Genomic DNA, 26,200 nt, shown 5'->3' with positions numbered 1-26,200 from the left:
CCAACAGCTTTGAACTTTTATTTCAGGAACACAGGTAAAGCACAGCTTGGTTTTGGTCTCTGCTGCAAGATCAAAGTGTGTGGCGTGTTTCTTTCCAGGTCTTTTTTTACCACCTTATGCCCTGTCAGTGTTGTAACTGATTCTCTGTGTGGTGGTTGCTATGTTATGGACTGGTCCTTGCTCTGATCTTTAACTATTGGAGTGCAAGAACCTTTGTAGGAAAGCGTTTTTTTTTCTTTTTTTGTTCTTATGATTAACCTTTTGCATTTCCTGTGTGCTTTATTTAAAAATAAATAAAACCTTCACGGAGCAGAGGAATAAGTGAAGGGCAGTACACTGCCTGCCCTTGCCAGAAATCATTACATATCTTTCTTTCTTTTTTTTTTCTGGCAGAGTGAGAGACTGGATGAATTTAAATCTCCCTCTCTCTAATCTCCTCATCCTCTAACAGCATCTGTTGTGCTATATGGCTGAACTTCGCAGATGGGGATTCCTGAAACTAGAATAGTCAATCACACTCATTAGCAGCTCAGAGACTGACCCCTGTCTCTCTTCCCTTGTGTATGTCTGAGATTTAGGCACAGTCTAGTCCGGGCAGAGAGCACTACTTGAGGGGACATTCTTAGCTGCAGTGCGTCTCCCTCTCCTTCCATAGAGCATGTTACTGAGCCTTCTCCAAACTGGTTGGGGCTGGACAGGCTGGTATGGCTATAGCAACTCGATCCTGTTTATATTAGAGCCGTGTTTTAGAACGTGGTTTGTCCTGCTTAGATGGGACCCATGTGTTACCCATGTGTTACCATCAGGCAAAAAGCATGCTGCTACTTTTACAAGCGCCTGTGCAAAAACAACGCTTATACTCTGCAGATCTGCACTTTGGCTCTGTATGCTGACTTCAGGGACCAGAATATGCTGTCAACGGAGGGTTTTTAAAAAGTCTTTTTTTTTTTTTTGTTCTTTTACTCCTCGTAGCTCTGCAGTGGCAACTCCTACAGTAGCTTGAGCCAGATCTGTTTCTTCTTGTCAGTTTATTTTCCTCAGCTCCCATCAGTAGCACCTGGGCAGCCCCACTGAAAGCAAAAATTGCCAAGGTGTCACTGACCTTGCCTGGACTGGAATAAAAGCTGTATTAATACATCAATTAATACATGTGCAAATCAATTTATGCATTTGCAAAGCCTGTTCTAGGCAAGTCCTTAACATGAGCTCAGCTGAATGGGCGTCAGTCCAGACTTTGATTTGACCAGTTCATCATGTGTTGTAACGTATGTGGCAATGGCATGCAAGAGTGTTCAAATAAAGATCTTGCAGGGGCAGGTTGCTCGTGCCTGAGATCAGAAGATCTCCAGTGCAACTCCCTTTCTTTGCTGCTGCAGCAACATCCATTAATCATGTCCACAAAAAGAGAAGGCCGTCTGCACTTAATGTAAGAAGAGAAGAAGTCAGTTTCCTGCCTGTTTTTGTCATTCTACAGGGCAGCAAGGGACAAGGGAACTGGGTTGCTTGTGTGAAATCCATGCTTATACCGCCCCCCCCGAGCACTGACATTAAAGCAACAGCAATCATCATGGGTTGCTCAGGTCTCCAGTGCTAAAGTTGCTTGTGTCACAGTTCACAAAGGAGGCTGGACATAAGTGAAATCCTTAAACTCAGTATCAGAATTACCATGGTCTTATCTTGACCCATTTCACCCATGGCCTTGAGTTGTAGCTGACACCCCTTGGGCTAACTTCTTTTGATGTGACCAAATATCTGTGATCTGCCAAATCTGCATCAGCCCTGGAAGATGTTATGCATGTATGTTTGTTTAAACCTTAAGCTCATATGTTGTAGAATAGCTAACCGTGGTGTAAATGGAATTTTTTTGTGTTATTCTCAGCTGGCTTCTTTCCTCTTCTGATTCCTTGTTACACCCTGGCCGAAATTAAGATGTAAGCTGAGTTAGGTGAAAAATGGCACAAGGAGGAAACTAACAAAATAGTCTTTCTCAGACCAACTAACTTTTAGTCCCCAAGCTCTGGAGTGTGATCCTCTTCATAGGAATAACATCTTACTCTCTGAATTGGTCCCAAACTGAAGAAGGGTGTGAGAATTTGCGTGGCATAGGAAGCTAGGGCAGGGAAACAGATGTGGAGGGGCTGCAATGCTGCTGAAGGTAGGGCAGTTGAGGCCCCATGCACTGCTGCCACACTTCTCTCTACACTCAACATGTAGAGGGCCCACATCTGTCATACCTTCCCCTCCTTAGAGGGGACAAGTGCCAGCGAGCTGTGAGTCATTCAAGGAGCGTAAACTTTCCACCAGGCCCACAACTCCACTCTTTCTCCTAAGGAACTTCTGCTTCCTAGAGATTATGGCTGCATTGGTCTTGCCTAAAGCAAGCTAGTGCTAGGGCAGAATAGCAATGGCTGTTACTTGAGGGAGAATACAGTGTGGAAGGATGGGGTTCAAGATGGTGCCTGTCTCCTATTTTGTTTCAGTTTTACATTTTAAAGGCCCATTTCTTTCTATTCATTGCAGTCCATGGTGGCCTTTCTAAAGGATCCAGAAGGAGCTCCATTGTGGGAGGAGGATCCAGAAGCCAAAGATATTGTACATGTCGACAGTGAAAAGGTATTTTGAACATATAGACATGGGACATTGGTGAATGTAACATTGTTAAGGAGCATCTATATAAGCCCCATTGTCTCCCTTCTACTGAGGAGGAAACTAGGGCAAGAGTTAAGTGATTTTTGCCAACTCAAAGACCTGTTTGCTGTGGAGCCAGATCTCCTTGCTCCCTGTCTGAGCTGTACTTGGCACCCTGCTGCTGGGTATAGATCTTGCCTGGGATTTGTCCTTGCTTGGCATTCAGTTTAAATGCACCTAAAGATCTGTCCCTGTCATGAGGAGTTTGGGGCACATCATAAATGACCTCTAAGATGCTTAATCAGGGCTCAGGTCCTGAGTCCCAAAGATCCAGGTCAGCTCTTCTCACTGGACATGCCACCACTTAGGTGCCTAGATGCATTAGTCTTCTCCATTTTGGCCCAATACAGTCACTAGTTGTCTAGACTTGGGCTGCTGGACATGTTCAAAAGTCACCCTGAGTAGTTACATATGTGATTTGGTCCCACCTAATCTCTGTTGCAAGTTAAACTGGTCTGGGTGTGCAATTTGTGCCCAAAGTCTTAACCCCCATGAAAGAGCCGAGAGTATGCATGCTGCTTGATACAAAATGATGGCAATGAAGTAGTGGTGGTGCCCACCTTTTACCCAGTAGCCTGAATGACTGGCTGATCCCAGCCAACTTGGTCTCCCAATTCACTGTGTAGAGGAAGCAGAAATACCTTGCCTTATTTACTAGATGCCCCTGGGGACAAGACACCCACGTTTTAAGTGTTATTGAGGTCAGACTAACTGGCCTGTAATTTCCCGGGTCCTCTTTTTTTTCCCTTTTTGAAGATAGGGACCACATTGGCCCTCTTCCAGTCCTCCGGCACCTCGCCAGAGCACCACGAGTGCTCATAGAGCCGTGCCAGGGGTCCCGCAATGACCTCAGCCAGTTCCTGTAGAACCCTAGGGTGAAGATCGTCCGGACCAGCGGGACTTGAACACGTCCAGCCTCTCCAGAAGTACCCTAACTAACTCCTCGCTAACCCTTGGCCCAGGCGTGTCTCTCTCGGGGCCCGAGGGGGGCCCAGCAGGGAGGTGGCTGAACTGGTCCCTACTTAGGAAGACAGAGGCAAAGAAATCGTTAAATATGTTAGCTTTGTCATCTGGCGTGATGACTAAGTTGCCCATCGTGTCCTGCAGGGGCCCCACATTACCCGGGACCCTCTTTTTACCCCCTATGTATTTGAAGAAGGACTTCTTATTGTCCTTAATCCGGGAAGCTAGTCCTATCTCCAACTCTGCCTTGGCCCTCCTGACTGCCCCCCTACATCCTCGGGCGACTATAACATAGTCCTTCTTGGCGATGACCCCATCTCTCCATTGGGTATATGCCTCCCTTTTAGCAAGGAGACATTCCCGGATGCTCTTAGTGAGCCATGGGGGTTTATGTGCCCTCCTGCTCCCTTTGACCCTTGTTGGGATTACCTCCCTTTGGGCATGGAGGATCGTCTCCTTAAGGAGCAACCACTCACCTTCGACATCTGATTCCCTTCCCCTCTGGGTCCTCAGCGCTTCCCCAACTATCCTCCTTAGCTTGTTGAAGTCAGCCCTCCTAAAGTCTAGGGCTGTTGCCTTGCTGCAGCCCTTTGCCACCTTACGCTGGATGGTGAATTCCAGCAAGCGATGATCACTGTCTCCCAGGTGGCCCATCACCCGCAGCCCCCTCACCAGGTCATCACCCGTGGCCAGCACTAGGTCCAACAAGGCGTCTCCCCTGGTGGGACTGTGCACCTCCTGGGTTAGATGGAGGTCCTGCAGTCTGGCTAAGAACCGACGTGAGCGATCAGACTTGGCTGACTGCTCCTCCCAGCAGATGTCTGGGAAGTTCAGGTCCCCCATGATGACCACATCCTTAGCCCTCACTGCCTCTGTAAGCTGACCTAAGAATTCCTGGTTGAGCTCTTCTCCCTGGTTGGGAGGTCTATAGTAGACTCCCACCGTTAAGTCTCTCTCCCCTGGACTGCCTTTTACTCTAACCCAGAGCACCTCAGAGTGCCCCCCCTCTACCCCCATGCTAATTAACGAGGAAGTATATTCCTCCTTGATGTAGAGTGCTACTCCTCCACCTTTCCTTCCTATCCTGTCCTTCCTGTATAGCCTATATCCCTTGACACTCACCGCCCAGTCATGCGATGAGTCCCACCACGTTTCTGTGATCCCCACTATGTCAGGGCTGGTGACAGCTAGGAGGAGGGCGAGTTCCTCCTGCTTCTTCCCCATACTTCGAGCATTCGTGTAGAGGCATTTGAGGCCTTCAGCGGTTGTGCCCACTGACCCCCTAGTCTCAGCAATGCCCCGTCCCCCATCGCTTACCTGTTTCTCCCTTTTGACCATTGGTCTGGGCTCGCTGGCTGTTGCTGGGCCTGGTATCTCATCGTCTCCTCCGCCCTCATCTTCCCCCTCCCCCGACGAGCCTAGTTTAAAGCCCGCCGAAGGAGGTTCACCAACCTGGAAGAGAACACACGCTTACCTTTAGGGGAAAGGTGGAGCCCATCCCATCCCAGCATGTCTCTCATCACGATGTGCCGGTCATGGCTGAGGAAGCCAAAGCCCGCCTCGAAGCACCATTCCTGTAGCCTCCAGTTGGTCTCCGCAATGCACAACTCGTGACGTCTGCCGCGTCCGCTCACTGGCAGGATGGAAGAGAAGACCGCCTGTGCGCCCATCTCCCTCAGCACGCCTCCCAGAGCATGGTAGTCCTCCATCAGGCGATCAGGGGCTCTCCTGGCCGCATCGTTAGTACCCACATGGACAAGGACCATGGGGTAATAATCGGAGGGCTGGATGATGGACTGGAGCATCCCCTTCACATCCTGAATCTTCGCTCCGGGCAGGCAGTATACCTCACGTGCTGAGGGATCCTGGCGACAGATGGGGCCCTCCGTACCTCTCAGGATGGAGTCACCAATCACGATGACGCGACGCTTCCTCCTCTTAGGCCTCTTGACTCCCGCCGCCCGCACAGGACGTAGAAGGTAAGTGGTGGCACTTTGGAGATGGATTAGGATCTATCCTTTAGAGCGGGAGAGAGGAAATTTTATCTCCAGTTCCAGGGTTGTCATTAAAGCTCTGAGATGGCCATGCAGGATGTTTTTGGCGGAGGCAGGAACTGCTGACCCCAGTCTTCCTGTGTGTCAGCCTGTCACTGTTGGCCCTTTTCTCTCAGTTCAGTGGGAAGTTTCATCCCACCTTTAAAAGGCCAGGATCATTGTAGTGCTAACTGCGATTTCCTCTGTAATCATCATTTTGGTGTTTTGTATTATTTTCCAGTCTTATTTTCCAGTCTATTGATTTTAAAATTTTAATTGATTGGTCTCTAGCTGGTATTTTGTAAAGAGCGTTTTCAATTTTCTACCTTTCGTTTTTGATATTGAGAACAGTTATTTTGACATTCAGTTTTTGTAGGAAGATTAATTTTTAATGTTCACCTTTTTTGTACTCTATTATAAGCTCTCATGGGGTTGCATTCAATTTAAAAACTTCATCTGGTTTCCCTGCCATGCCAGCACTAGAAAAATCTATTCTTGTGGCCTCTCATGGCCCAGCTTTAGGTTTCGTGGTGTGGAAACTAAACCTGTCCCAGTTTTTCATAGTCTTACTTCCTCAAATCAGGGTGTAGGTATCTGTTTGAGAGGGCTGGGGAGGAAAATGTGTCTAACTGTAAAAACTTTAAAAGCTCTGTGGACCAACAATAGTAAAGCTCCCACATCTTAACACTGAAAATTTATCTCAGTGTATTTAGGGAATATTTGAGCCCCATGATGATTTGTATTAATCCCACTAAGCTGGAGCCGAGTGGAAAGAAGTGATTCAAGTTCTGGCTGTTTGCGAGATTTGTTTTTATTCCTTAACTAATTGAGTAAACAAGCAGGAGTGTCTTTGAATATTATTAACCTTTATTTTTTCAAGTTTAACACTGCTAAAAGTGACTGGATCCATTTAACAGGGACTTTTCTGTCTGATTTGTCATTAGGAATTCAGAAGGCTTCTGAAGAAGGAAGACAAACCTCTTCTGATGATGTTCTACGCTCCATGTAAGTGCTCTGGCACTTTTTATCACTGTCTCCTATGACTGATCATCCCTCATCTCTACCCTGAGCTGAGTAGTGTTCTGCTGACGGCCTCCTCAGTGACTTAAACATTCAGCTCCTTGAACTGACACTGCCTTTATCGTTTGTCTTCAGTGCTCCTTTGGGTTTCCTCCACTCTTGGCATCTACTCTCTCTCCTGGCCAACCATTTTTCTTGCCCTATTCTTTGCTCTAATTCTGTCTTTCTACCGTCTTCTGATAAGTGTCAGGTACCGTCTCATCAGGCCACTGGGTCATTTCATTTGTACATGACTTGTTTTGTGCATGTCTGGTTTTCTCGTGTTCTCTCGGTCTACGCCAAGTGCATCAGACCAAATGTATGCGGTATTGTGGGCCCAGCACCCTGCCCCATACAATAATATAAATGCACAGGGTCTATACATACTTTGTCATGGTCTCCAGATCTTATAAGTAGCAAATCTCAAAGGAAGACTACAGCTCTGAGTGCAGCCCTGTCTGATGTATGACAGAAGGGAGAACACATTGCTCATGCTGTACACCTGAGGCACAGTGGTGTGCTGAGTAAATGTAACCCCCAGTCCCTCCCAGCAATTGGGAATGAGGTTTGGTGAGAGGAGGAAGTAGAAAAGAAAGCATATCAAAGTCGTAACAAGTTAGAAAATGACAGCAATGTAACAGCCTGACATTGTGTTGTCAGAAGCTTTACTTTGCTGCATGAGTACATGGTGCTTTCTGACTTCATTCTGCAAACTTTACTGTGTGTGAATATCGAACTGTTGCTATTAGGCAGTTTCTTCAGACCGTTCTTCAAACATAAAGCTCTTATGGTCGAGTACCATTGCACCAGAGCCATTGATCACGTGGTTGAGCAACTGTTCCCTTTCTGTGGCCTGCCTGCTTTCCATTGAATTTGCATTGACAGTGGGATTGATGTTAGATGTCACCTGCAATTTGTGGTTATTGCTTTGTTAAAATGAGCCTCCCATGTCAGAACTCTGATAGCACCAAAGGATACTTATCTGTGGCTTCCTGATTCCTCACTGTGTATAATTCTACCTTTAGTCTCACGTGAATATTGCTCAGATGACCAGTACTGCCCATGACTTGACCTAATGGATCAGGAAGAGCGTGTGCTTTCCTTTTCATGCCATATACTACAGCACCTTCCTTTGAACTTTGCAGCTGCAGAAGAAAGCTCAGGTTCTACCTCTTATGTGGCTGTGCCAGTTTCTGATTTTATAGTACGCATTGTAGTGGGCTACTGCCTTGTTTCAGCATGAGATGATTTGCTTGTTCTGGGCTTGTAAATCACCCCTAGAGGGACATTCCCAGTTCCCTGAATGCTTTCACTATTTACCTCTGCCGTTTGTAATCATTTTCTATAGGTCCTCTCCCCAGATGTACCTCATCTTTACCTTTTTGTTCTCTTTGTACCATTCCCCTAGCTGCTCTGGTTTTTCCCAGGCTTCCTTTCTCTGAAAAGCAAGGTACCTGCCAGCTTTCAGTACTTTTACTGCTTCTAAACTGTGTGAGGAAGCCTGAGTTTCTTTTTTTTATCCTTCTCTGATTTCTCACATCTTAATTTCCTCATTTTTTTTTATTTAATACTAACTTCCTAACTTAATTTTTTTTTCCTCCCACTTTTTTCTTTTCATTCTTTCCTCATTCCACTTACCCTGGGAAGACCAACCTCATTCAGGAATCAGTACTGTGTTGGTTATTAGACTCTGAGGATATTGCCTGCTGTCTTGTGACAGGGGTAACCTCTTGTAGCTCTGACCTATGTCATGTAGCTGGGAGCAGGAAATCAAGATGAGCCTCTTACCAGCACTCCTGTGTTTCACACTTATTAACCTGTGTTGGAAGAAAATGTAACCTCTGGCAAGAAATTAAACCGAAATCTCTGAGTCTCGGAAGGAATGATGAAGGCATTTGCAGTGTGTCTAAGATTTCTTGGAATTGGGTACTACTGCAGAGAAATTTAAAGATAGTGAAACTTTCCATTTGGCTATATTGTGGCAGCTTCATAAGGTATAGATAGAAGAACAAATTTATAAATGGGGGTAAGCTGCACTGGTTTAGCTTCCTATTGTGAGATAAGAGCAGACCCATCAAATAGTTGATGCAAAACCACCAATATGTGGCAAGTCTCCTACCACCCATCACTTATGTAATTTCTCTGTATGTTCCAATAAGCTTTACAGAGACTTGGTACATCCTGTGGGTGGGAAGATGAAGGTGACTGCCAGGCAGTTTCTTGCACTTCCAGGAATACTGCAACCTGCATAAAAATATTACTTGGGGAGAAGATATGTTTTTCTGACAAATTAGCCACCATGTAAGACTATAGGCTGCTCTCCTGAACCTGTATAATGAATCCAAGTTAGACCCAACTGAGCAGGTGGACTAGCTGGAGTCCAGATTTAGTTCTGTAACTAGTGTTTGCAAGATTACTGCAGAAAGTAGGCTTCATCTTGCAATGTCCAATGTAAAATATTTGTTAGTATAAAATATGGTTAGTACTATTATAAACTCGGCTTTTGAAATGGAACTATTAACAAGCAGCAAAAGAGCACAAGTGCATTTGATATAGAAATTCACTCTAAAGCATACAGGGAAAATGCATGAATAAAGCATATGACAGGGACCAGTTTTGTTTGCAATGCATGAGGAGGAGCAATACAACACAAATATACACGTACACCAGAGCTGCAGGGTCATGTGTGCAACCAAAGCAACCGCTTTGCAGAAGTTAGGTGTTCTTGGCACAACTTAAAAATAACACAACCCACACAGGAGAAAAAATATACTGTTAGAAGATGGATCTCATGATTCTCACAGAAGTTTAGGGCTGGAAGGGACTTCGTGAGATCATTGGGCCCAACCCCCTCCTCTAGGCAGGAAAGACTGCGGTGGTCAAATAATGATGATGAAAATAATGATGATGATGATGGACATCATTATTGTCAAATGCTGGTGATGAAAGTGGAGTAAAGTGCCTAGGTCTCTTGTGATGTAGTTGCAGCCATTGTTTTTAGAAAAGACTAGTGCCTACTCAGCTTGTTTCACATGGCCAGCACAAATGTGAACACCTGAGATAAGGCCAAAATGTTTGATCTGTAGAAGGACACCTACCCCACATTCATGTTTTCAATCAGTGTAACACCATTGGTGAGAGCAATTTTATAGTCAGTGTAGGGTGGATCCACACAAGGCAGCAGTGGGACTAAGTTCAGAGCTTGAGGGAGGGAAGACAGTAGGTTAGGTGATGTTTTTGAAGGTATGCTCTTATTTTCTAAAGGGAATCTAGAAGAATGCAACTTCTTAAAAAGGTGGAGGGTGGAAAGAGGGAGGATCGTAGCCAGGGCTGTTGGAAGCTCAAGATGAGTTGGTGGGATGAGAAGTAGAAAGCAAAGGCACCCTTGCTGCTGATGTGGTAGTGAACATGAAGGCAATAGACTGAAGTAGCTACGAGCTGAAACCAGCTGTTGAGTGGACTGCATCTGATTAATTTAGTTTATATTGGTTCAGGCTTTGGTGAAATGGATGGTTGTGCCATGTACATTGTGAAGTCACCTTCATTTGAACTGGCACCAATCCTCTGTGTTGTTGTCAGTCTCAGAGGGCAGGGTTAGGATGGTCATGGGACCTGGAGTCCTCCTCTCTTGTAAAAAAAAAAAAAAAAAAAAGGCATTTCTCCAAGCTGGAGTGGACATTCATTGATGAGGCTGACCAGAATCCTTGTTGCCAAAATTTCCAGGCAACAGTAGCAGATATTTCTCATGTAGCCTACGGCACTACTGATCATTGTTTTCCTGCTGTGTCATTGCCTGGAAGATAAATCTGACTATCATCACTGTGGTCCCAGGAGTAGTTCAGAGACATCTCTTCTTTGATGCATAACAACTTAGTTACTGCCCTGCCCCCGTATCTGGCTTTACTTGGCAACAGTAAACCCTCTGGTTTACAAGGCGATTTATTTTCTAATCTACTTAACCTCCTACAGCACATTCCAGCCACATGTCTTCACTCTCTTTTCCCTGGCAAATCTGCCTTGTCTTTTGCCCAGCATTTGGGGTATCCATGTGTTACTAGAGGCTCTTCTTTGACCCAACCTCTTCCCTTGGCAATCGGGATAGCACTACTGGTCTTCCAGTGTCTTTTTTAATATATTCAGGAGAGATGCCTCCAATTCAATTCCTGATGCTTGCTAAAAATAAGTTAAATATGAAGAGGACTCATTTTAACATGCAAAAGACTGGTTTCGGATTTGCTTGTGCACTGGAGCCCAAGTTTGGAGCTTGGATTTTGGCAAGTGAAGGCCTTTCCCTTGATACAGGAGAAAGGTTAATACATTTTGAATGTTCCAGGGGCCTATTTATTGCTTGGAGCAGGGGTAGACAGCTCCTGGCATGCAAAGGCATTTGGCTGGGCATTCACACCTTGGGCAGGGAAGCTGCTGGGACTGCTGCCACAACAAGGATTGGGCCCCTTGCCGCTCTCCCGCCATCCGCCCCTGGCACGCCGAGATCTTACAAGACAAAGTTGTGGGTGTTTCTGGCACCCTACCCAAAAAAGTTGCTGACCCCTGGTGTACAGGATCAGGCTTTTTGGCTGCCTATACATGTGCTTGGGGGGAGGCATTTTAATTGGAGTGGTTCCCAGAGAGTCACTCCAATTAAAACCAGCTCACTGTTGCAGCCCCACCCCATTTCAAAATGGCCACGGGACACTAACTAAAGCTAATTTGACAAGCTTTAGTTGAAGCACCCACAGCCATTTTGAAACATGGGGTGGGGCTTAATCTACGTGACACCCAAGGCAATGCCAGACGGTTCCAATTAGAATGAGGAGAAGCCTCGGTTAATTGAATCTGCTTGTTCTCGTCTAATTAAAATGTGAATGAGCACATCTCTGGGCAGTCTTTAATTTTAACCTTCCTGTCTAGCTCTGCTAAAGAGAGGCTGTGAGCAGGGCTTACTTCCAGCACTGGGAGTGTATTTATTAAGTGGAAGTGGAGAGATGTGTTTAATAAAGGCTGTGCAGAGCTGTTCTGATCATTTTATTTGAGGGGAAGTGGTGGTTGGGAATGCTGTTTCAAATGTTAAGCATTTCAGTGAATGTTGGCCGAGAAACCTGAAACTACTTCTGGTTCATTGTGCTACCTCTTGTCATGCTGCTACTTCTAGAATTAGGACCTGAAAGATTAATTTGACTAATATGGATAAATGCACACTTTTCAAAAAGGAAAATTCAGATAGAGCTACTGTACATCTGGGGTACAGGGGATATTGTTTACAAATGTGACCTTTTTTTACCTTAGCTTTTTGGCTATGCTAACACTTGGAAAGTAGTTTCAAAAAGCATTTTTCCATATCTTTTACTGTCTAACATGCCAGATTTCATCTGGGAGAGTAGTCTGAAGGTTGGCATTTCTGAGATGTTCACCATCTTCATTTTTCTTTTGCCCAGGGTGCGGCGTGTGTAAGAGAATGATGCCAGCTTACCAACAGGCAGCCACAGACCTGAAGAGTAAATATGTAAGTGAGAAGATGGCATGAGGCATATGTTAAATTAGTTTGTTTTATCTTTTTCGAGGATGTAATGCTGTCGAGATTTAATCAAATGGGAAATTTTAACTGATACTAGGTTCAAGGAGAAATATTTGAAGCCAACTCCAGCATAAAAGGGACAATTTCCACTCCTTTTACTTGATTCTAGTAATGTATTTTCTCTTGTAAGACAAGCCGCGGGGTAAAATATAGACTTCTGTTTTTTGAAAGGCAGAATGAAAAACTAAAGATCTTTCCTCTTATAGTAAGTACCTGAGTAGCAGCAGCTAGGGAAGGAGCTGAATCGTGTTTAGTTCCCTGAAGATTTAATTTCACTTTTACTTAGTAAGGCAGAACTGCTCTTACCATATTTCTCACACATAATGCCCACTACAATTTCCAGCAGCTGTTTTTTTGGAGGCAAAGTGGTTGTTTCATTCAAGAAAATACGATATTTTGGAGCCTAAAGGGTAGACACACCACCTAAATCCAGAGTGGCTCTCTCTAGAACAGGCTGTGTATCTGATTCTGCAAATGCTTATAAACATAAACTCTGAGCATGTAAGTAGTCCTGTGAGCAGAGGAAGGGTTTTGCAAAATTGGGATCTAACACTCTTCTTTTAACCTAGAAACCTATCTGAGAGTGTGGCCAAAAGTGTCTCTCTAAAGCATTCATTTAAATTCTTACTGCTTACCTAGTTTTATACACTGTGCTTGGAGGAGAAAATGGAATTTGTCTCTACCTAAGTAAGGAGGCTGATTTTTAACTGGAAAGCACAGGAATTGATAGAGCTGTTTGTTTTATCTTGGCTGTTTTAATATTCCAAACGATGTATAATAAAGTTTTAAATAAGTTTTAAAGAACTGGTCATGATAATATCCTACGGAAGCGCATTTCATGGAACAATCATGTGTTGTGTGTGTAACGCATAGCATTGATAATCTTCAAATAAGACATAGGCACCCCCTGGTTCAAGACTTTAAAATATGTATTTTATAAATAAATTCAGAGGGCATATAATGCAAAAGGAAAACCAGTGTTGGAGACTTGGGCATGTTGTAGCTTAAGCAGTGTTTGCTTTCAGCCTGACTGCTTACCCTTCACTTTGTCACAGTTTGCTGGCTTTACTTGAGAGAGGCTGTGTGTGGCAAAGCAAATGATGAAGACTGAGGTTTACTGGCAGGGCAGCTCCAGTCACTGCATCACAAGAGCATTTGAAATCATCATGCTCTCACATGCCCACAAATAGCTGTTTCAGCCCACAAATAGCTGAAAAAGTTTGTTTGCCTAGGACTAATTCAAAGGGAACTTGCATTTATTTAGAGAACAGTATGGCTCTTTAAATATCTTTTTAAGAGCATTCTGGTTGGATGAAACATCATTAAAATCCCACCTGTCCTGTCATTGGAATTTACACTAAGTTCTTCTTCAAGATGTTTCTGTCTTGGGACTGGTAAGTTTTAAGGCTCCGTGACTATAAATTTATAGGAATTGGAAGCGTAAAAAGAGCTAGACATCTTGCACTGTGCAGAATGCACTCTGTGTTCCTGTAACTTTCCTTTTGCCTTGGCTGCAAACAATCTTCTTTTTCCGTGGAGTCGTGACTTGGGCTGGAGAAGTTATTGTTGTGCCTTTCTGCCAGATCTGATAGTTTCCTCCCATATTTTTACCTACTGAGATGTGAATGCTGGGGTCCTTGTCCAACCTTGAGCTTTGAAGCATAGGTCTGTACTTGTGCAAATTGTTACTAAGGTCACTGGGGCTTCACCTTAAGGTGAGGTGGTTAGAGTACAGGCAGTTGGTTCAGACAAACATCCTACCCAACATGTCAGTTGGGGGGGGCTGTTTCCCCACAAGCTCAGTCCTTTTGGTCTAAATCCAAGTCCAGCTGTCTATGGATTAATGCTTCTCTACTAACCAACTCTTTTTCCATCTGTACAGTTCACTGTGTCTAAAGCAAAGTAAGTTCTTTGTTATACTGCACTATTTCCCAGTGAGGTTCTTTAAAGTAGTAATGATCTCCAAATCAAAGATTTCTACATAATTTATGACTGGCATGGATGAGCTGAGGGTTTGGCCTTTTTAACCCAAGCAGTCATTACCTGCCAGGAAATGCCAGGCTTGGAGGTCATTATTCCTATTATAAAGTTAGAAAATAAAATAAAGTAACTGCCTCTTTAATAGGTTGTAAAAATGAAAAGGTGAACCATACCTGACATTGGTTACTGTATTCTGCCATTGGGATTGGTCTTTTCCTGTTAGTGCTATAGTTTATACTTTGCATTAAATCACAAACCAGTTCATAGAAGTAGCCTTCGAGATAGAAGCTTACAGCTATCCTACCAGTGGGGTTAATTTCTGCCAATAACCTTGAATTCCTGTAACCAGTGTACTCTGTTCTCAATTCGGGAAAGTATCCTTAGTCAGCAAAGGACTTAAGCATATACTTAACCCATCCTGAAGTCAAATGAGACTTAAGTGCTTTGTTGAATAAGCATAAGCCAAAATCCATCCTTTCTTGAATTGGGATTGTCTTCCTTCAGAACAAGTAAAATGTACATGCCATGCAGTCCTAATATTTCAGGCATGTTGGGTAAAAGGAAGGAATTGTTTAATATTAGTTTGTTTTTTAGTTGGGGTATAAGGCATATTGAAATCTTGAGTCTATAGAAATGTGTTTATTATACTCTGCATATTGTGTGCAGATTTAGATGTAGATATAGGTAGGAAACTTTTAGATGTAGATAGGAAACAATTTTGGAGTATCTGTATTAAAATGAGCTTGTTGTAAGAAAATAGTCACTTATATTACATGTGAAAAATGTCTTTCTGATGACAAAGACAGGGAAAATGTCCTCATTCATTCTGACTGATACTAATAAGTCACTGGAGGGGAAATCATGTGTTTAGTTATTCTGAGAGACCTTTCTTAGAGACCCCTGTTAGCAAACTGATTGTGTGCTATTTAATTGCATGAAATCAGCAAATATCAAAAAGGTGTTTTAAAATAGTGTGAGAGACTCTGCCTGGAAGCCTTGATTTCACCTGTCTCTTGGAGTTCTCAAATCATGTGTTAAGAAGTTACCCTAATTTTGGTTTTTTTCCCCCCTTGAAGTCTGAGGCATATAGGCTGCGTTCACTTAAGGTGACTGCAGCTGGACTGTCAACTTTTGTACACCATTATGGCCCAATTGAAATCAGTAGCACTGTGAAAGTTCACACCAGCTGAGCATCTGGAACACCCTGGAATACCTTTATGGACTCCTGGGGTCCTCTGAACTCCAAGTGACATTGTGCTCTATGTGAGAGTTTAGTAATTTAACACGCAAGAGAAAATCTAGTAAGCCACATTCTCCATCCCCTTTGCCCCTTGTGTAGCCATTTGCACCAAGCAAAGTTACTACTGCGACTCGATACCACTTTTTTAAACCCACTGTCACCTCCTGTTATTGACAACGTAAGAGACAAAGTGTTGGAGAATCAGGCCCAGTACTTCTTATGAATCAAGTAAATGGTTGGTTTCCTTTGAATAATCAAATAGTAAAATTAGCAGAGGGCTAACAAAGACATTCTTTACTCTGCTCCTTTCAGTGCTCCAGGTGTCCTTCCCAGGGCAGGGGAGGAAACACCAAAATGTCATCTTTTGTGACTTTCTCCTATATGTCCTGAGGAGAGACTGACCTCATGAGGAGTCTGTGGGTTTTTTTGGTTCATGCATTTTGCTGCCATTAGGAAACTAGTATTGAATTCCGATGTGGTATTTCAGTTGGAAAAAGAAAATCCTGTTTTCAGAGTGGAGGAAGAGGGCTTGGATTATGACCAGGCTGCTAAAATGATTTAAAATATCAATGTCTTCTGTCTGGAGTTAATGTTGAAGTTGCATCTCCACAGCTGGCCAGCTAGAATTCTGTAAATCCAAGGCCTACAGAAACATTTAAGAAACTTTCATCCTCAAATCTTTGCTGTTTGAAAGTACTTCAGCCACCCATCATCTTACCTGTGTCTTAATGCTTGATTTTAGTTACTAACTTGCCAGTCTCGCTGAGTATAAATAGATGTCTCCTTTGTGTTGCTATAACACTTTTTACTCATTCACTTGTATACAGACATGTATCATTTGTCATGCCACAGGTGCCTAAATTCATGGCCCCTGACAGAAGGCAGCAATAGTTTCTGCTGCTTCCTTGTGGCAGATGTCTGTTAGCTTTATGGCATGAGTGCAAGCATCCTGGAGCTGTCTGCACTCTCCAGCATCCCCAGGCAGTCGCTCTTGATGGCTTGAGGGACCTGATCCTATGCACCTGCTCAGGATCAAGCCCCAGGAGCCCCTGGCCAGCTTTCTTCACTCAGGGTAGAAGCAGATGTGGCCTGACATCCATTTGTGTCCCCCATAAAAAATGTTTATGGGGTACAAACAGTGAGCAAATAGATGTCCCTACCTTTTGTCATGCCACATGACACAAATCAGTGGTACAACAAAAGGTAGTAATAAATTCTGCTGCTTTATTGCAGTGGATGTCTACTGGCTCTCTGCTTAGGGAGAGGTGCACTGAGGGAATCTCAGGCCATCCCTCTACAAGTGGTGGGGAAGACAGGATTCCCTACTTAAATCCACCTCAGGAGCTCGGGGGCATGTCATCATAAGTGGGGAAGGCCCATGCTGGTCCTAGCTTGGAGCCAAAGGACCTGGGGAATCCCTGGTGCCATATGCTTCCAGACTGGGACCCACTCACCCAGACCTGCTACTGGGGTCACATCTAGGTAAGTGGGAAAGCTGGGCAGGTGCCTTCAAGGCTTGAGGAGCCTGATTCTGCCTGGTAATTTCTGGGGTGAGCTGGACCAGGCCCCTCAAGCCCCACAAGAACTTATCGCCCTTTGTCCCACACCTTCAATAGGCAGGACAAGGGATGATATGTTTCACCCAATGAAGCAGATCAGTTGTGCCATGACACATCATGGCATGGCAGACCCGCTGCATTCGGCCATGTCTATTTCTAGCCTAAGGTCCTGGAAACCAATGGACAAGGCCGGATAACATGTTTTGTCCAGTGAACTGCAGCAGAGATGATGGATGTACCAGGAGGGGGCAGCCTAAAGGTCACCGTGCTCTCACCTAGTGCCCCTCACTGCATCCAGTTTGCCTATAAGGCACCTTTCATTCTCACCCAACATGTCTTGATCATAAATATTAAAGGGAGGCTACCTCTCTCGTCTTCCCAGTCACAGTGCTCCTACCTTGCATCTTGCTTCTATAAAGGGGGTCCTGAGCACCCCAGCCTTATGGGCTATGCATGGCTCCAGCCACCCTTGTACCACACCCCAAGCCTTGCAGATGTACCAGATGTTGTTTGGTCCATCTCTTAGCACGCCCCCCACAGGTGCCCAGGCTCTCCAGCCCTCATCTCTCAGCACACTACCCCTTTTGCCCTGGGGCTTCTCACTGCCCCCTTCACTCTGGAGGTTACCACACAGCCCCAGTGCTGTGCCCACTCTGGCACTGGGGTCCCCACACTACCATGGGTCCCCTATGAGGCCTCCTCCAACCCCCATAGCCTCACCCAAACCACCAGTGTAAACCATCAATGCAAACTCAAGCCCTTTGGCTATAACATAAACCTAAGCCATCTGGCCATAATCACCTTTGAGTCTGTCACTGGGTTTCTTCATCTCTCACCTGAATAACTGTCCATGCATACTAGCTTCTTCCTTTTTCTCACTCAGGCAGAGTTCCTACCCCTACAGCTGCTGGGAGGCAACTGCCTGCCCTGCCTCAGCCTGGAAGTTATATAGGAGCCAGGCCCTGCCCCTTCTGGTCAGCTGACTCCCACCGGTCTCCCTGGCAACCCACAGCTGGGCTCCTCACTCGCTGCTCTACTTCCCCTGGTTATCAAAAGGCAGCTGGTTATAAAATGTATAATAAAAAGTGGCAGGGAAAATGATTGTTTTGAATGATCTTGTTTACTTCGTTCAGAGCCCAAACCTGTTCTTAGAAGCCTCTAAAGAGGTGTCATTTCCTGTTGCCTAAATGAGCATAAGCCTTGTTTTCAGACTGCAGTAATTGTTTTGCATTGTTTTGTCCTCTAATAATTGCCCTTTTGAGCTGCTACTCAGCCAGATCTTAAGTTTGCTGCCCTGGTAGAAGCTGAAGAGGTGGGGACAGAATGGCCTGTGTTCCAGCTAATGTCCCTATGCTTTGTAAGCTGTGATACTTGAACTGAAAAATATAGTCAGGCCTGCCACTTGCAATATCAATACCCAGCGAGAGCAATAGTAACACTCCTAAATGAGTCCCCTTTGGGTGCTTCAGGTTTTAGAGAGTGCATGTAAATATGGGAAGGTTCTTGTCCAGAAAGCAGGAAAAGGTGATGAGCTACTTAAAGGCTGCTTTTACACACTATATGTAATAAGCCAGAAAGACTGTGCTAGTATGAATAGCAGCATGGCAAAGAAGCATGTGGCTCTGTTTTCTTGTTGCAGGTACTTGCAGGAATGAATGTTTACTCTGCTGAATTTGAAAGGATAAAGGAAGAATACGGTGTCCGGGGATACCCTACCATCTGCTATTTTGAGTCAGTCTTGCTTATTTCTTCTTTAGAAATCATATGCTAAATTGTAATTTCTTGTTCCTCCTTATCATCCAGGGCAGGGGCTAAAACTTGTTTTGTTGCATTAATAGGAAAGGAAAGTTCCTCTTCCACTATGAGAATTATGGTGCTACAGCAAAGGATATAGCAGAATGGCTGAAAAGGTAAGGTATTGTACTTTATGAACTGTACCTCTTATGTATATACTTGCTGTGAACAGCAGATCAGTCCAGGGATGGCATCTCTTCCTTCTCTGCCCCCACCCTGCCTCCCCAGAACAAATAAACCTTGACTAACCTGTTACAGCTAAACTTTGCTCTAATGGTTGTTTTCATCATGCCTGCCTTCTTAACATTTGTATTATGTGCCTAATATAAGACTATCTTTGACCAGTATGTTGTGAACAGAAGGATCTGCTGTTCTTTGGGCCCCAACTCCATTAAAATGTGGACCTAAATTTTTAGGTGCTTGTTTGTGGGTAATCAACAGTAAATGCTTTGAAACACAAGACAGTATAATGTGTTTCAGCACTTGAAATCAGCAGGAGCTGTTAAAGGGTGTTGATTTACCATATTTACTCAATCCAAGATGATTGTTCCCTGCCCCCACACACACACATTTAACATGAGTGGGGGAAGCCCTTTGTCTGGAATTTGAATACAAGGTGGGGCTCTGGCTCCAACTTGGACTCAGGTTAGGAGCTGCAGCTGCTGTCCCGCTGCCACCTTTATTGCTCCCCCATCCTGCAGCTCTAGTTGGGAGTACTGAGCTCCAGCTCTGGCCCTGGCCTTGGGGCAAGAGCTGCCATTGTCACAATCACTGCTGTCTGTCTGGGCAGAGGCTAGAGCTGGAGCTGTGACCAAAGGTAAGCAATGGTGGAGATGGGAGCTAAGTATGAGGGAGGCAGAAGCATTGGGGGGAAGGGAGGGACAGGAGGCAAGGTGTGGGGGTGTGCAAGGAAACTGAGGAATGGGGAGGAAGACAGGTGGCAGTGGGCAAGGTATGCAGGGGACAAGGGTTAGGGGTCAGGCTGCTTTCCACGCTGCAGCTGTGGGAGGAATGATTTTAAGATGACCCTCTGATAATTTGATTCTATACATGGAAAATTATAACAGACTTACAAATTTCCTATATATAAAATCTAATTATCGGGGTGGGGGATTGTCTTAAAGTTGAAGTCATCTTGTATTTGGGGAAAATATGGTAGTCATGAAAAATCAAAGCAGCTGAAATCCTAACTCTTTTAAAAAAAAAAAAATGATTCCATAAGTGCCTCTGATGGTACCAAGCTTGGTGCGATGGACTCTACCTGTAGGTAGTTATTTGTCATGGCAAATACTTTGGGGGTTGCAGGGATTTATGGAAATTGCAGTGGAGTTGCTATAAACATTTGCTGAAACACTTGCTTGATGTAGATGTTCAGTGGGGCAAATCAACGTAGCTTCCTGAAAATCGGTGGAAGTACTTGTACAATGTATGAGAGTCTCTAAAATAAATACTAGTTCATGGCAGCTATGTTTCCCTTCCACTCCCCCAACTTTATTTTTCCTCTGCCCATCTGGATTAATAGCTTGGAGAACCTAGCCTCCTCCTTTTTCCCTTTGCTGTCTCTTGTCCCCTCTTTACTGCTGTTGAAGTGCAGAGGAACTGGTATCAGGCGTAGCAGTTGGCCTGGACTTGCAGACATTTCACCCTGCTGAGACCCAGGAGTGCAGCCTAGGCATTGCTCTGTGACATCAACAGGAGACTTGGATGCGCAGGGGGGCAAAATGCTGAGGCTGAGTAATACGGTCTGGATCAAAGAGGAGAAATTTGGCCATAGTCTTTAAGCCTCTTTCAGCCCATTAAGCCTTCAGACATGAATGAGCAAGAAAGCAGCTCTGGAGACAACACTGAGATGATCACTCCCTTGGAGCAAGGATATATGACTTCATCACCCAGACCTTTTTATGCTTTTCAGCTCTGCAAGGATGTGGTTATCTCCTGGCTACCACATGTGAGACATTAGATGTTTGCAAAGGGGGGAGGGTTCAGTCTGCCCACATAATATCCAGATAATCCCTGTAATATGCAGTGCTTTTATATCAGTGCTGCGACAGCTAGTGAACACAGCTACTGGAGGCAGAGCAGAACAGCTGCAAGCTCTTTCCAATGATAATCTCTGCTAACAAGCCACGGTGGGCTTTGACTGATATTTCAGCAGGCCAGAGATAAAGACAGCTGTTTGTCCTCACTTAGTTTTCAGTACACGCTTAATAGTTTCCCAAAAGACAATCTCAGCAGTTGCTTTTTTGCCCCTTTTTGTATCTTTTTAAAGAAATCACTTTCAGGAATTGTGCATACTTAATATCTCTGGTAATTGCTGTTACAATTAATATTGTATACAGGATAAATCTAGTACATGCATAATATCATATCACTTAGAGGGATATTCAGTACAAGCAATCAAATGCTGTGGCAAGGTTTTGAGAGCCTAAAATTGTAATTAAATAGCTACAGGACAAATGCATATGCTGTAAATTTTAAGTATCCTTTAAGTTCTTACCAAAAAACTCAACAATAGTTATCAGTACATAGTTCAAGGATATCTAATAACTGATGATAATTATTTTTTTTGGCAGTATTTGTCTCAGGCTATTTCTCTTTACCTCCATTGCATGTGGAAATTAGTTCTCTTTTTAAAACAACAACAACAAAAAAATAGGGGGAAAGCTGCTGACTGTGCCGTGGCAGAACTTTGGATCCAGTATCCTGTCTCTAAGCTTCGGGAGGGCTTGCATCTGGGTTCAGATTTCTCAGCTTGGGTTGTCTTGAGCGTGAGAGGAACTGGAGGGCAAAGAGAGGCGACTGAAAACCCAGCATCGTGCTCTGCTTTCCTGTACAGCATCATGATCTGATGGGTAGGCTGGCTGACAACACTGAGCAGCAGGGATTTGTCACTGCAGGGATGTCTGTTGTGGTAGGTGATAGGACAGACCTCTGTGATGTGTTTACATACATGAATGTGTACATGCTTATGCCCATATGCACTGTGTGTACATGTGGAGTGTATGCATGTTGGGAAACTAGTGGAGACCTTTTGAGACTGAAAGATTCTGAAATTTGCAAGAGGCAGGTAGCTCCTGCAAAGCAACAGCCTTGCTTTTCACCTTCCTCCTTCCCTGTAGATCGGCTTTCAGTATTTGGTCAGTCAATCACTTTGACCCTAAACTTTGCGGGGGTGGGGAACAGCATGGGATTGGGGATGATTTTATATAAGGGAAAGTGATCAAGTCAGCTAGGTTTATGCCTGTCCTGACCTTTTTCTTCCAGGCAGGGTTTAATTCTGAGGACCCCAGCATCTCTCACTACTTAGTCAAGGTTGTTCTCTCTCACACTGGAGGTTTCTAATGCATCAATCTGTAGATACTTGGCTTCCCTTATCTTGCTAATAGACACAGAGATAGATCTGGCTGCTATCTCACTAAGGCTTAAGGGTAGTTTTATGAGGCTACCAAAGGAGACAATTGTACTCAGTGCGCTCCTTAGCTACTGTCTTGGGTACTCTCCTGTACTAGAGCTTTTTCCTTTGCACTAAATTCTTAATATCTACCTTTTTTAGCTCCATCAATCTAGATGGTTTGCCAGACAGCTGCAAACTGCCTTAGTGGATACTTAACTCATCTCTTAGTTGACTTTTTTGACCTCCTGTTGGGCTGTACCTTACTGCTCAGCTGTTCAATTAATGCACTCCACTTGCTGTCGTTTGTTAGTTTAATTAGCTCTTGATTACCCTCCCAGCCTTCTCTGTCATTCCCTGTCTTTGCAAACCTCATGGCCAAAGACAATGCTCATGGTGTTTAAATAGCGTTTCAGATTTTTCTTGCTGTCTAGCATCAAGATGTCTCCTTTGCTTCTATCTAGTCATACACCCACACAGTCATGACTAAGCAAGATTCTTGTATAAACTGCATTCTCCTCCGTGTATTAGTTAGGTACCAAAATAGATGATTTGGGATCACTGACATTTGTCTTGCTCTTGTCTGTTAATGCCTTTAAGGTGACCAGATTCTCTCTGACTCAGTCAAGTTCTGTCCCTCTTTAAAATCTGCATCTTTTACAGATTGCCTGCAAATTACTTGCATGGGGCAAAGAACAGACAACTAGCAAGTGGCTTTTTTTTTCTGTACAATTCATTGCTTGATCCACCTGCTAAGGCACTACCAGCCCACTTACCTTTTACCCACTTGTAGGTTCTCTCCATTTCTTTTTAAGATACTGAATTCACCAAGGCAGGGATTGTACTTTGTGTCTACACTGCCTGGTACAATGGCACCCTGATCTTTGATTTGAGATTCCTGAATGTTTCTTATGTATAAAAAGGCCAGTGAAATGTGCTTCCTGGTTCACCAGACCTTGCTTTTTATTCTTGGATCATTTCCCCCAGTATGTGTTGATGCTGTCTGCTACTTCTGTCTGTCTCCCTTTTTCTGCTGTTACCAAACTAGGCTTTCAGCTTGGAAAGGAGCAAGGCAAGATAAATGAGTTATCTACTTTCCATGCCCTGTTCCAGGCAGCTGAAACAGTATTAGGTTTTAATCAAACATAGCAAATCTGCTTCGTTAGAGAGAGGCCAGATGTAAGCTTTCTCTTTTGGATGGGGTTTGGACCTAGTGCAGCCAGCTAAATCAATACCATCTCCAGAGTCTCGATTTAGATGTTCCTGCAGGCTACAATCAGACCTAGACAGGTTACAAGGGTGGGCGGACGAGAAGAGGATGGGTTTCAACACAGACAAGTGCAAGGTGATGCACCTCGGGAGGAACAACCGGCACTATACCTACAGGTTGGGGAACTCCCCTCTTATCAGCACGGAGGCGGAAAGGGATCTGGGGGTCATCATTGACTCCAAGATGAACATGGGCTGGCAGTGTGGGGAGGCAGTCAGGAAGGCCAACCGCACCTTGGCATGCATCCACAGATGCATCTCGAGCAGGTCCAGGGAGGTGATCCTCCTGCTCTATGCGGCACTGGTCAGGCCGCAGCTGGAGTACTGCATCCAGTTCTGGGCGCTGCACTTCAGGAGGGATGTGGACAGCATGGAGAGGATCCAGAGGAGGGCCACTCATATGATAGGGCCTGCCCTGCTGTCCCCGATGAGGACAGGCTGCGGGACCTGAACCTGTTCAGCCTCCACAAGAGAAGGCTGAGGGGGGATCTGGTGGCCTGTTATAAACTAGTCAGGGAGGATCAGCAGGCATTGGGGAAGTCACTGTTCCCCCGAGCACTGCCAGGAGTGACCAGGAATAATGGTCACAAGCTGGCAGAGGGAAGGTTTAGGTTAGATATCAGGAGGCGCGACTTCACGGTCAGGGTGGCTAGGATCTGGAACCAGCTTCCAAGAGAAGTGGTGCAGGCTCCTACCCTGGGGGTGTTTAAGAGGAGGTTGGATGTACACCTTGCTGGGGTCATTTGACCCCAGTACTCTTTCCTGCCATGGCAGGGGGTCGGACTAGATGATCTGCTCAGGTCCCTTCCGACCCTACAAACTATGTTTGGCTCTGCTTTTATTATTAACAGTATTTTAATAAATAAAAAGTCGAGTTTAGTGTAGTCTCTGTTTAGCATGTGCTAAGTTTTATCCCTTTTAATGTACATTCATGGAAGCAAGGAAGAATCTTGTTCCTGAAAGCTTGTCCAACAGCTTGCCTAGCTAAAAATAAGACAAAAAAGCCTTGCTCTTTGGTGACTTAAAGCACTAAGCCAGAACTTGGGGGATGAGGGTTCAGCTCCCAGCTCCATTTCAGATTTTTACACAGGTCCTTAAGTAGTCATTGAATCTCAGATTCAGGAGGGTAGTTCAGGAGCAGAACCAGGGAAGCCAGTAGGACTGATCACATGTCAAAGGTTACATATGTGCTTGAGTACTTTGAACAGGGATCTTTAAATGCCTGTTTTAAAATGGGAAAGCATCATTACTTCTATCTCACAGGTTATTGAGGATAAATTCCTAGGTGTCTGGGAGGTGCCCCCAGGGGTACTGTAGATAGATTGAGTGTGGGTCTTGTCCCATGGCCCCACGATCATTCCTGTTGCTTTGCTTTGATAGAAGAGCAGTGAATCAAACCATATAACTTTCTGGGTTGTCTCTGCTTTCCTTTTCTTTTGCAATGTGTGTACTGGCAAATGTTAATGCAGTGAGAATGGGGAGCTTCTTGCTGAGCTGGCTAAAAGGGTAATAAAAAAACCTCCATGTTTTATTTTACAATGAAATAACAAAAGTGGCTCTCTTTATCTCTCCACTCTACCTGCTTCTGTTTCTGCTGTCCACAGGAGCTTCTGCTCATGATGGATTTTCCCCTCCTCCATTTTTATCTAGGTTTCAGTGCTTATCAGCTCAGAGTGGAACCAATTAAAGAGCCCCGTTTGGTGAGGTTAGCATGTCACGCAGCAGCGTTGAGAAATCAAATTGGTTCCCCACAATCTGATTGGCTGCAGCAGTTGTTATTCATCACCAAAGAGCTTCCTCTCAGCTACGTCTTCTGTTTTTATAGCCCTGTGCCACCGCAGCCGCAGGCCCCAGAGACTCCCTGGGCAGATGAGGAGAGCGCAGTTTATCACCTGACTGATGAAGACTTTGACAAGTTTATCAAGGAGCATTCGTCTGTCCTGGTGATGTTCCACGCACCATGTGAGTTACTGTTCCTTTCCGTGTCCTGTTCCAAGTGCTGGTTTATAATAAAGTAGAGGCTCATTTCCATCTTGGTGTCGCATGCTGTGAATGTCAATATTCAGATTTTTCTTCATGATCCTTCTCTGACATAGCTGGCTTGCAGCCAGCATCTTTATGAACATTGCAAGTTTAGGACAAGGATGGGCAGCTATAGAAATTGTTGTTTTGCTGGACAAGATTGAAAAACTTAATATCCTAAATAGTCTGGGAGCTCATTATCTAACAGTGCTGTCACACATTTAGTTTACTGTGTTCCCAATTCCACTCTTGCTGCAGGGAGTCTGGGGGGCCTGCATGCATTATTTTAGCCAGAAACTCCCAAGTGCTAATTCCACAGCTGTTGATGCTTCTGCCTCAGTTTCCCCATTTGCCAGAATGGAGATAATGGGTAATTTAACTTGTACAGAGGTGTGGTGTCTGCACATATTAAATAATGACCCCCAAAGAGGGGGTACTGAATGGGTGTTGGTATTGATATTACTTACTATTCTGCCTAGAATAAATTTTGAGTTGGACTGGATTACCCAGATTTGACATCTTGATCAAGCCAGATACAGAGTGTTGTCCTGGGCCTTTGCTTTTAAGCTTCTTCAATGGGCTCTTCCACTCCGAGTACATTTGAAATGACAGTGAGAAATTGCTTGG

General features: G+C 44.6%; 1 protein-coding gene across 3 annotated transcripts in view; it reads left to right on the top strand.

The window, feature by feature from the left end:
• The window catches only part of PDIA5 (protein disulfide isomerase family A member 5), a 192,202-nt gene that overhangs the window by 94,577 nt on the left and 71,425 nt on the right, over positions 1-26,200 (top strand). For all 3 annotated transcript variants that reach the window (XM_090046002.1, XM_090046003.1, XM_090046000.1), the window contains 6 exons: positions 2,521-2,613; positions 6,629-6,689; positions 12,179-12,246; positions 18,737-18,828; positions 18,936-19,007; positions 25,377-25,513. In XM_090046002.1, coding sequence (XP_089902128.1) covers positions 2,521-2,613; positions 6,629-6,689; positions 12,179-12,246; positions 18,737-18,828; positions 18,936-19,007; positions 25,377-25,513 — 523 coding nt within the window. The remainder of the gene's footprint in view (positions 1-2,520; positions 2,614-6,628; positions 6,690-12,178; positions 12,247-18,736; positions 18,829-18,935; positions 19,008-25,376; positions 25,514-26,200) is intronic.

The sequence above is a fragment of the Crocodylus siamensis genome, chromosome 4 (assembly GCF_052110815.1).
Source record: "Crocodylus siamensis isolate JL-2025a chromosome 4, ASM5211081v1, whole genome shotgun sequence".
Classification (NCBI taxonomy): Eukaryota; Metazoa; Chordata; order Crocodylia; family Crocodylidae; genus Crocodylus; species Crocodylus siamensis.
This window is presented reverse-complemented; position numbering and strand designations above follow the sequence as displayed.